At 40.1% G+C, this 12,050-nt stretch overlaps 1 protein-coding gene across 1 annotated transcript in view; it reads left to right on the forward strand.

Annotated features, from left to right (window-relative positions):
- The window catches only part of htr7c (5-hydroxytryptamine (serotonin) receptor 7c), a 74,950-nt gene extending 68,685 nt beyond the window's left edge, over window positions 1-6,265 (forward strand). The window contains exon 2 of the mRNA XM_088335568.1: window positions 1,635-6,265. Coding sequence (XP_088191694.1) covers window positions 1,635-2,373 — 739 coding nt within the window. The 3' untranslated portion in view covers window positions 2,374-6,265. The remainder of the gene's footprint in view (window positions 1-1,634) is intronic.
- The last annotated feature ends 5,785 nt before the right edge of the window (window positions 6,266-12,050 follow it).

Genomic DNA, 12,050 nt, shown 5'->3' on the forward strand with positions numbered 1-12,050 from the left:
AATTTTAAGTAGGCTACTTAAAACATCAAAATCCTCCTGAGCATAGCACCGGTCCCTGCAACTTTGTTGATGATAATGTCGTTGTCTATAGACATGAGAATTTTCCTTTCAATGTACATCAGCATGAAGGCCTCCAAAGGTTCATGAACCAGTGAGCTTCTTAGCCTGTTTTCAAACATTTCAAAGCAGAAAAGCTCCGCTCACATGCAACCTGAGTACAGAAAAGGCTGAACAGGAACGTATATGCCAGCCCGATGACATGGTGGGCATTTGTGAGGAGCTTATATTGTGAATGGACCTTCCTTTTCTTCTTTTTTTCATTTATTTTTTCCTTCTATTGTTCTGTTTTTTCAACGCTTTTTTTTCTTTTTTTCCAGAATTTTCTTCTTTTTCAGATTGTTTTCGTGCCTTTCCCTTTTCCTTCTTTTTTTCTCATTTTCCTTTTGATTATTTGGCCTTTCACTTCTTATGTATTCCCTTATTATTGTTTCTTCTTTTCTCTCATTCTGCCTTTATTTCATTTTCATTCTGTTGTTTCTTTTTTTCATTCATGCCTTTTTTTTCTTTTTTAGCTTTATTTGTCTCCTACAAGTAATTTGTACATATATGGATAAAAGCAACAAATACAATCTGAAGAGGTTTTTGGGAGCCGTGAAAGCTGTCCCCTTTTAGTGAATCGAGCCAAAAGAGACGCTTTTTGAAAGAGACCTAATTCCCATCAAAAAGAGCTTATTTGAGTGAGAAGAAGCTCCCTGGTAAAGGTAAATTCTGCAAACACGTAGCACAACACACCTTTGGCGACACACAGATGACAGGCTAAAAGTGCAGTATGAATGAAATGAATGAGAACAGCCCTTCTTTCAACGATTTTCTTTTTCTTATCCTGGCTTTTTCGGATCTAACTAGCACCTGCCCTCTATCGTACCTGACTCATATCATTTGTGCTATCCTCTGTTCATTTTATGTAAAGAAGATAAGAATGGGGGTATGCCAAAACAACTTAAAATTTAACTGGGAGAAATCTGCTAGATGATAAAACTACCTGATCTGCAACGATGTTGGGGTTTTATACTAGGTGTGGCCAACTAGCTGACTGAACTAGAGAATAAATGCATCAGTAAGGTGAGATAGTGCAAGTGACAGAAACATGTTCAAATTATTTTTCTAATCCAGCCAGCCCAAACTTGACCTTAACATGAGCCGGCCCTTCAGAAAATCTCCCGTTCTTCCTGATCAGTCGCTCCAGCATTGGACGTCAGCGCTTTTACACATTTACTGCCCTCTAGCGCCCGGAGAGAGAATTTAGTCTGCATTTATTTAAAAAAATCATACATTGTGATAGAAATGACATGGAAACTCACTTCTTTTTTGACATACTAAGAAATGTATGGCGTGCTAGATTAAATAATCCAACGGATCAGATCTGGCTGATTGGCCATATTTTTGATATGGCTGGCGTCTTTTGTCACTTTTGTAACTTGTTGGGGCGATTATTTGTACGAAAAATAAGAAGTTTTAGCACGTAATGTAAATTTCAAAACATTTGAAGTTATCAAGCCCCTGTTTCAAATATTGTACTTTTTTTCCGCAATGCGGCCCATTTGTAACACTGTTGGTATGTTCCTCTATTTCAGGTACCTGGGAATAACACGCCCTCTAACCTACCCAGCACGACAAAACGGTCAGCTCATGGCAAAGATGATCTTGGGTGTGTGGTTGGTGTCCGCCTCCATTACCCTGCCTCCCTTCTGTGGCTGGGCAAAAAATGTCCACACAGCCGGCGTGTGCCTAATCAGCCAAGACTTTGGCTACACCATCTATTCCACAGCCGTAGCCTTCTACATCCCCATGCTGGTCATGCTTTTCATGTATTACAAAATCTTCCGGGCGGCCCGCAAGAGCGGCGCCAAACACCGCTTCACTGACTTCTCCCGCCGAGAGCGTCTGGAAACGGTGACTAACGAAGCGCTCAGAATGCAAGGCCTGAAGCCGCCCGGTGTGGCGGACGAGTGCGCTGCCCTGTCCCGCCTGCTGAACCGTGAACGAAGAAACATCTCCATTTTCAAACGGGAGCAGAAAGCGGCCACAACGCTGGGGGTCATCGTTGGGGTCTTCACTGTGTGCTGGCTGCCATTCTTCATTCTGTCCACCGCCAGGCCCTTCATCTGCGGGGTGGTGTGCAGCTGTGTCCCCATCTGGCTGGAGCGAACACTTCTCTGGTTGGGTTACGCCAACTCCCTCATGAACCCCTTCATCTACGCCTTCTTCAACCGAGACCTTCGCTCCACTTACCGCGACCTCCTCCGCTGCAGATATCGCAACATCAACCGGCGACTGTCGGCTGTGGGGGTGCACGAAGCCCTCAAGGTCTGAAGACGTTTGCCGGCTCGTCCCGGAACTCGTACGAGCGTACCTCGTGGATCGCAGCGTGTTTGCAGCCGGCCTGTAGATGAAACCAAATCTGACAGAATGTGAGTCGCTGTCGGGAGCTCTCTAGTCCCACTGCACAAGCAAATAGACAGCGGTATCATTTCTGTCCATGAGTACGTGTGTGCGGGACACAGACTCAGTTATGCTATTTTTAGAGAGAAAATCTGAGTGAACTCTGTGAAATATTCAAGTTGACACTGCTTTTGCGCTTTTGTTGGGTTGTGTTAGACAATCGTCTTGTGGCTTGCAAAGACAATATATTACAATCAATTGCTGTATACTACAAAATGACATTCGAAACTGAACTTTGGTTGAGCACAAAATCTATTAAGTTCTCCTGTGAAACTATTCTGTGTATTTCACTTCAGTATGACCTGCATTGCTTCTCTTAGTCTCAAACTGGTTGTATCACTAATATTACAGGGGAAAAACATGATAGATGTTTCAGACTATTTTAAACAGTGCTGATGGATAGATTATACCAGTGAATATGTCCCAGTTGTGTAGTGTTTGCTTGAAAAATCTATCTCTAAAACTCCAGTTACGTTTTAATCCATCGAATATCACCATAAGTGTTTCACTCTGTCTCATACTTGAATTCAATTTGTCTTGACTTTTCCCACGGTCGTTCTCTTTTACACCACAGAGGTCTTGTTGATCTTGATCAAAACGTAAGTTAACTTTTGATTTTGAGGCAATGTACTATGTGCCACCATAGGTACTATAATTCTGAAAAAGTCAATACAGCTTCAACTTGGCTATTTCCAAATGTGCTCCCTTTTCCTCTACGCCCTGTTCATAACATGGCTTGGCACTATGTCGTCGGCTCAAATGTCGTGCCCTCATTTTCTTGGCAATTCGGACAGGCAGCTCACTATGTGCCACGCATTGTATATTACGTTATCTCCGCATGTGGACGTAATGTTGCGTAAGGTCTTTGTTTGTTTATTATGAATGAAAATGTTTTAGAGGTGAATTTTATCCATATTGCTATATAATTTCAAGTAAAACCAATGAAGTGTTCCTGTATAATGATTTAAGCGCTCATGCCGTTCCGTTCTTTTTTCAATTCTTGCGATGGTCTACAACAACCAGTATACCAGAAATCGGTGTTCTCTACATTTCGCAATAACATTTATGCTCCAATGACTTTTTGACTCCCCTACATTATGGCGTGATCCTTAGGTAGTGGACTATAAAGGTAAAGGTAGCAGTGAGCACATTCGGACATAGCCATTGATTCCAGTTCCCGAAGTCAATGTTAATACAGAAAATAAAATATCCAAACTTCAATAGAATTAATTCCTGGCATTTTCTTAAATTTAACTTGCATGAAGAGACATCAATGGATCGTGCCATCTCTAGGGTAACTTGGAACAGACCTGAGCAAGGGACTGACCACTTCCGCCCTCGTGCAGACAAAACTTCTGTTTTTAATGTCTACTTTCAATGCTTGGTTGATCCAAGTCTTTTTGATGTTTTACCCTGTGACCATAATCCCATTTGAAGTCTTTTCTTTGTTGACTTGTACAAACTTGTGCCATTCATCTAACAGTCAGTGCGGATTCTACCTCGAATTTTGACAGTACCTCTAGACCGATGAGACTCAATATTCTTATCGTACACAACCATTCTTTTTTGATCATTAGATTTGGAACCTAAATGCTCCGTAATTGCCCCCTTGCAACGCTTTGGCATTGTCTTTAGTGCCGAAGCATCTTCAGTGTTATCTTTACAAATAAAGAAAACCCTGGTCATAATGTCGCAGTGGCCTGGCCAATGTTATTTTCATTGAGTCAGACAGGATTATCGAGCCTCCCCCACCGCCCACAGATTCTCTAACTGCTGAAATGCCACAAGGCTATATACTCAGTTGTTATTCCCACACCAGCTTGTCTTCATCTCAAGAAAGATTCCCTTCATGCAAAGTTAATCACTCTCCTATGAAGAGTCCATACAAAAAAAAACTGCTCGTTTTATGCTTTTGTTAAAGCATTTGACACTTTTTACCCAAAATACCTGCCCTAAATATGTTTGTCTTCAACTATATATATCATAGGTGTGTAAGTGACAGCTGTCTCCTCGCTTTTTGATCAAACTAGTATATAATATAGTAAGTAACATAGTAAGAGGAAGTTATTTGCTAACTGTTTGTGTTGCACTTTGAACAGTGCAAAGAAGTGCTTTTCAAATGATCCAGGGAGACGAAACTGTCGTACTAAACCGCAAATCTTGCATTTAGAGCATCGCTTGGCTGGGATTCTGCTGAGTTCGATGTTCAGTGTGAGAATTGTAAAACACAAAAATGTGACAAATTCATCTTTTTTTGAAGCCTCAAGCAATGTGAAAAAAACATTCACCCAGCTGTAATTATCTCTTACCTTGATGGACCCAAGGCTTGTGCCTTTAGTGGTAAGCTGTCAGGACCCTCCAGACCCTCTGATAGCCTAAAAAGGAGCTAACAATCCGATATTTCTTTCTTAACTGTATATATTTCTCCAAACTATAGTCCACATCTTCTCCCAACATTTTTTTGTCCTTATCTCACAGTGTGTGTGTTAGTTGCATCAGGGATTAGATTCTTACATCATTTTTGGACTATAAGATTTTAGCTTATGTCTGTTGCCATTTAAGTGTTGTACGTCCCTTGTGATTTATGAATCAAAGTTGCTATTCCTGTGCAAATAACCCGGAAAGGAAGAGTTTTGTTCTTAAATATGTATTCTTTTTTTTTTTTTTTTTTACCAATCTAAACCAATCAGATTCACAGAGCCCTGAGAAATGTTAGCATTTTTTACTGTATGAGCGGTTCATTTCTTGGAATCGGTCTGGGTAGAAACCACTTTTAATTCTGTCTCATCTTAGTGTGAAAATTGTTTGAGTTAAGTACCGTCTTTATGAGACGGAACAAACTTTTCAGATCCAAGACAAGCAAAATCTAAAGTACTGTGATAAGAAAAAAAAAACACTGAATGTTTTTTGGGTCATTATCGCTAGGATTGCCATGCTGAGTGGTTGACCTCGTCTGAAGGAACCTGGCTGACTAGCTATTTTTTATGCGAGCACTGATGATGTCAGAGTAAAGGAGTCCAGTTGAAAAAATGATAAAGTGCGCGTAAGTTTTACAAATATTATATCTTTTTGTTGCTGTTAAACAACTTTGATTTGTCATTGAGAAATACACACTAAATAGAGGCTGCAGGGTGCACCAAGACGTGATTATTTGTCTTGTGCTAAAAGTTCAATGATGAATGTTTGGGAAACAGGCCAACAACCATTTAGGCTGACGTTAGCCTTTGACTCTCAGTTGGAGCTTCAATTAGCTGAATTAGCAATGACTTTGTTCAATGTAAAACACTAACAAAATCACCTCTGTGAAGAAGATCAAATGTCACACTAACTTTGTGACTGAGTTCACTGATTGTACGAATCTGTCTATTGATAATTTGTCAGCATGATATCTGGAAGCACCAGCAGCTTGGACTTCTCAAGTGAAGCTGCACCAGTCAATTGGATTTTGGGAAAGATCGGTACCCTGCCAGCTTCATTTAACAATAAGATAATTGTCCTCGGCTTTCTCAACAGACTTTATTGATAGCCATGCCATTTTCCCTTTTGTCACTGAAGCAAGAGTCCCCGAGGGGCAAAAAAGGCTCCCCACCGTCTCTCTGCTCATCAGGATGTTTATTTTCGAATGTGTACAGAGAACAGCGGACAAATTCTATTGTTAGCTTTGAAAAAATTAAGACAAGGGTTGCAAGAGTCGCTTAACCTCTTAAGATCAATATATAGAACAACAAAAAAGATTCCAATATTTACCATTTAGGTGGTGTTGTAAGAGATGAAAATGAAGTGTTCCCAAAAGAAATATATTTTTTGTAAAGTTTTGTGAAAATGTTGTGATAATACAATGCCTGGTCCATGGGGTAGCAAAACATCCTTTCGGATTGTTGTATTCATCGTCAGAACAGATAGGTGCAAATGGTCATACCTCAGTACAAAACATCACAAGCACGATTGATTGCTCATAGCAAATGATATTCCAAAAGTGTTCTTGTTTAGCCAAAGTTTCACAGATTGTTGGCTGGGCTTATATACAAATGGTCCATCCAGAATCATTGTAAGTCCTAACAATAGCGCACTTTTCTTATGTTAATGTGAAGTCAGTCAACAAAAAAAAAATATCTATCACTTTTTGAAAAAATAAAACAACAGAAAATAAATAAACAATAAGAAATGTAGTAATTTTATAAAGCTGGTTCTTAGAGGCTTAAATAATCTCTTGTCTTGCCTTAAGTATTATTGTTGTTGTTGTTTTTGCTTTCTTTCTAAGATTCAAAATAGAAAGCCTCTTTAAACTCAGTTGGGAATTGTTGACACATCTTTATTATAGAAAATATTTAGATTTCAACTTTTTAAGGACACCTCAACCTTCGCACCCCACCTTTAAGTACCGTGTATACTAGCATATAAGCTGACATCGCATATAAGTCAACCACCTAACTACTTTAAAATAGCCACACACTAAAATAAATACTACCTAAAATATTAAAGGGTGGATGTGTCATTTGATGTGTCCTTTAAAAGTTTAAAGTGGAATATTTTCTCAATTAATTACTGTATGTGTTAACAGTGCCCAACTGAGTTTAAAGAGCCTTTCTATTTTTTTTAACTGCGTCTATCTGCTTTTATCTTACTTTTATCAGAGCCAAGAGGAGGTAAGATCGGGCCTAAAAAATCCAGCGCCCAGCCAAACATGCGGACAAAGCGCAGAGCCCGTGAATTTCCAGGTTGCACAGACGCGCGCCAACTTGAACTGTGCTTTGCAAAAAGGGAACATAGTCCATAGAGCAAATCCTCTACGAGGACAAATAAATGAGAACCATGACAAGTGGATGATTGGAAAAAAAAAAATCACTGCGAGAGAAGCCGTACTCACCCAAACCCGATTGATATTTTAGGCCCAATGTGAATTTCAGTTTGGGTTTAAGTCAGGTTTGGGCTTGTGCTTAAGATCTTACCTCTAATCAGAGCTCTTCTGGACTTGCAACACATTAGGAAGCAGGAGAAGTTGGGGACATGGTTGAGAGTAATTTCATTCCCGTGTTTTACTTGTTGAGGAGCATTAAAATGGTGAAAGTTGTATCAGGACTGTTTCAAATGCCAACCCAAACCCCCAAAAGATGAAAAAGAAGTGCTTATTTGAGCACGTCTAAAAAATGCACGTACCCGCACGCGCCACATAGGCAGCTTGTCAGAGGCTGCAATGATGACTTAAGCCATAAGATGTCGTCAGCAAGTATAAAACTAAAATTTCGGACTGCACATTTTATAAAACGTGCATCTAAACAACGATAATTTTTTTATTATGTAGATAATGAAGATAAATATATTGGTAAAAAAGATAAAAAACAAAAAGTAATTTAACATTTAACTGGTACCTTTAACCAAGGTTTAATGGCAGGTATTTTCGTATTTCGCAATTATTTACTCCTTGGACTTGAAAAATATAATGAAACTCACTAAATCACAATAAAATGAGACGTAGTCCTTCTCAAAGACAATCGAGATGGCGCCGATTGACTGAACAGGAAGAAGAGCTTGAGTAGGGCATTCTCATCTACTGTTAACGAGTGTTTTGACCCTCAGTTTTGTTTTTCTCTACTCTTAGCATGGGGCGGCAGTAGCTTAGGAGGTAGAGCAGTGCAAAGAGGTTGCAGGTTCGATTCCCGGCTCTTCTGTATTAAATGTCGAAGTGTCTTTGGGAAAGACACTGAACCCCAAATGCCCCTTGATAAGCAGACAAGCTCCTTGCATGGCTGAACATTGGCGTGTGAGTGAGTGTGTGAATGGGTAAAGTGTGAAATACATTGTAAACCATTTGAAGGTCTTTAGTGACTGGTTAAAAGCGCGATATGAATGCATTCCATTTACCATTATTTTGCCAAATCAAAGGCCAGCGGCCCACTGAAAAACAGTCCGCGACCCACTTTTAGGTCGTGACCCACCGGTTGAGAAACACTCTTTTAAACTTAGGAATGTTTTTGTCTTGGTTCATGTAGTCTTAACTGCAATGCTCAAGTAGGAAACAAGTGTAATAGTCCATCTCACAGTTCCGATCCAATCAATCTCAGTAAAAACTAACTACCTCAGAGTCTTTATGAGCTGTTCGTTGAAAGAGCTTCGTGGATGTTTGACTATCCTCAGAAGACTGACACAAAGGGAAGGAATTTGAAATTCCCTCAAGTGTAGAATGTAGTAGTGACTTGTCCTCTTGCCAGCATGTTGACATTTTGCTTGGGCACGTGAAATAGCGACTGCCTCAGTGCACCTTGTGCACTACCGCCACACTGTCCAACCTTTGAGCATCAATGTCAACTGCATTACATTTGGGAGAATGAGGCCCGCCGCATTTCACTTGCGGTGAGCCTGGTTTGGATTCTCCGAGTGTGTCACGATGGTGAGCGGGAAAATATGCATGTGTGATGTAAATTCAGTGTAGCGGAGACAAATAAAAGCAGATGAGTCTTGCACACATTGGTTGCTGCCCAGAGGCATTACTGGCAGTGCTGACAATGGAATGCACAACCTTAATTGGGCTACTTTTTAATGTGCTCCAGTAATAAAGCAAAGGTGCTGTGGTTCTTTTCTCAGTTTTGCCTTAAAAAAAAAAAACACGGAAAGAAGAAGCTGTAGCATTGAGACTATTCTAATCACAAATTGTCAAAGAAAATAAGTCAATTTAAAAAACCTTATGTCTATTTTACATTGTCTTGTGATACAAATACAGTGGTACTCCTACTTACAAATGTCTCTACATACAAAAGTTTCAGGTTACAAAGGACCTCAGCGGGGAAAATATTGCCTCTAGTTACAAAGGCGTTTCAGGATACAAAGTCGAAATTACATTACAGTGTGCGCCTCCATTTGCCGCTCCCAGAGTTCAACCTGGAATCTGGTGCGTATGTGTGAATCCCAGCATGCTGTTCATGTCCCCAGTGAAAGTCAAAGGTATATGAATATTTATATTATTTCCTTTTTCTTGTCTTTTTTTTAATTATGTGCCTCTCGTTTTATGCTTATTGTGTGGTAATCTAATTCTAACATGTATTTATTTCATGTTATAATGCTCTTTTATTCATCTCATCTCATCTCATTAGCTGCACCACTTATCCTCAGTAGGGTCGCGGGGGTGCTGGAGCCCATCCCAGCAATCATCGGGCAGTGGGCAGGGGACACGCTGAACTGGTTGCCAGCCAATTGCAGGGCACACAGGGACAGACAACTCGCTCGCTCATTCACACCTAGGGACAATTTGGACCGGCCAATCCACCTGAAATGCATGTCTTTGGAATGTGGGAGGAAATTTTTTAAAACATATTTTACTCGATTGCTATACCTCCTGATCTACGTTTGTTTATTTATTTAGTTTTTAACTCATTAAAGTTTAATGACCGGTAACCAACTTCGGTTGATAAACCCATTATTAGTCGCAAGCAAATGAATCACACAAGACATAATTACATGACATAAATGCAATGTATTTGTATATTCATGCAATTTGTTTTATATTTAGTAAACTTTTTAGTCATTTTGATATTTATTTGTTGTGTTCTTTGTCACAGCAAATTGTTATTCAAATGAGGAGGTGGCCAAGTTGTCTATTGGTTGCTCACTGATAAATTAATCCGCTTTTACACCGGTCATCCTATATGTGAAAAGCTCAGCCAGTTTGAAGCGGACCCTCATTTGAATAACATTTGTTGTGACAAAATACGTGATGAAATATACGCCAAACTACACAACAAAATAAATACCAAAATAAATAAATGAGAAAATAAATCGGAAAATCCATAAACACTGTACAGTTTACAAAAAGAAGAAATGCATTTATGTCATGTATGTAGGTACTATATGATTTATTTTTGTTTTCATTTATTTGAATGGCATGTAAGTATAGGTATTTATTTCTTTATAACTTCAATTTTCAGGCACTGTAAGTGTCAAAAACGGAGTTACGCAACACTGACCTACACTAGTAGCAAAACTGAAAACAGCTCTTTTTTTTTGGTACTAAAAGCCTCATTTAAGATGTTTTGATGTTCAAAATAGAATTCACTTCAGCGAGAAGTGCTCTCGAATTTCTGTGGCAGCATGCAGACCAGCTGCTAGCGCCTGCAAAAAGCACCTTGACCGAGTTTACAAAATTTAAACCTATAACAAATGCCACCAGTTTCAATCTTAAATCCTACTTTTCTGATTATTAGATCAAGATTTTCTGAACAGCTATTTCAAAACTTAGATGGGTTGAATGACAGTTAAAATTTCCATTCAGCTCCTCAGTATCACAAACTTTAGCCATAAAATGTGTTTGGAAAATTGCATGAAAAGAACATTAATTTTAGTTTAAAAAACAAAAGTTACGTACCATGTGACACATCACATAATTTTGCTAATTCTTTCTATAAATAAATTCCATTCATCCATCCATTATTAGCATCGTGTATCCTCAGTGGGGTCATAGGTGTGTTGGAGCCCATCCCAGCTATCTTCGGGTAGTTGCAGGGCACACAGAGACAGACAACTCACTCGCTCATTCACACCTCGGGATAGATTGAAGTCACCAATTCCCCTGTTATGCATGTTTTTTGAATGTGGGAGGATACGGGAGAGTTCGGAGAACACCCACGCAGGGACGGGGAGAAGATGCAAAATCTGCACAGGAAGATTTGAACCCATGAACTTGGAACCAATCTGCGGATGCACTATTCTGCTACTGTGGAGTAATATTTTATTTGTAGTGTAGACCTTAAGTCCTAAGAACACATGCAAAAATATAAAATAGTCAGTATAAAATTTTGCTGTCGCATGTTGATGATCACCTGAATTCAAACAAGATCATCATAAAGAGATGAAAGGGTGAGCAAGAAATTGAACTGCCAATTTTTACCATCTCAAATCACATTCTAATCGCTTGAAGAGGGTGGCACGGCAGGTGGGTGGTTTAAGTCCAGCCTCCCTATGTGGAGTTTGCATGTTCTCAGTGTGCCTGCGTTTTCTCCAGGCACTCCGTTTTCCTCTCACATTCCAAAAACATGTATGTCATGTTAATTGGCCGGTTCAAATTGTCCCTAGGTGTGAATGTGTTGGAACCAGACCTGAGGGTGGACCCAAATGCGTAACGTTTCACACCAAGCTTTATTGCGGAAGCAGAGAAGTCTGGCGCGGAAGAACAAATGCCAGTGATTCGGCGATTGCTGGGCAGGATTAGCAGAAAGCCCATGAGATCGGAGCGTGGTCGGAGGGCAGGAACGAGTCGAGTAGCCGGGAGGGGAGATCAGAGCGTGGTCAGAGATCAGAACAAGTCAGTTAATCGGAGACGATTGAGAAGCCAGGGACAGGGGATTGATACAAGGTACAGGATACAGGATACATGAGAGGTCCGGACAGACGGGTCAAAAAATGCTTGCCTTGTAAGTGCGGACTTTCGCTGACAAGGAGTGAATGAGAGTACTAAGTTTAAATGGGAGGGGAACCAATCATGAAACGAGCAAAGGCTGGAGCCAAACGAGCGGGCACAGGTGAGGGCAATGGGCAAATCATAACAGAATGAGCGAGTG

Source organism: Urocampus carinirostris, chromosome 5 (genome assembly GCF_059441175.1).
Source record: "Urocampus carinirostris isolate Australia breed hairy pipefish chromosome 5, RoL_Ucar_1.0, whole genome shotgun sequence".
Lineage (NCBI taxonomy): Eukaryota > Metazoa > Chordata > Actinopteri > Syngnathiformes > Syngnathidae > Urocampus > Urocampus carinirostris.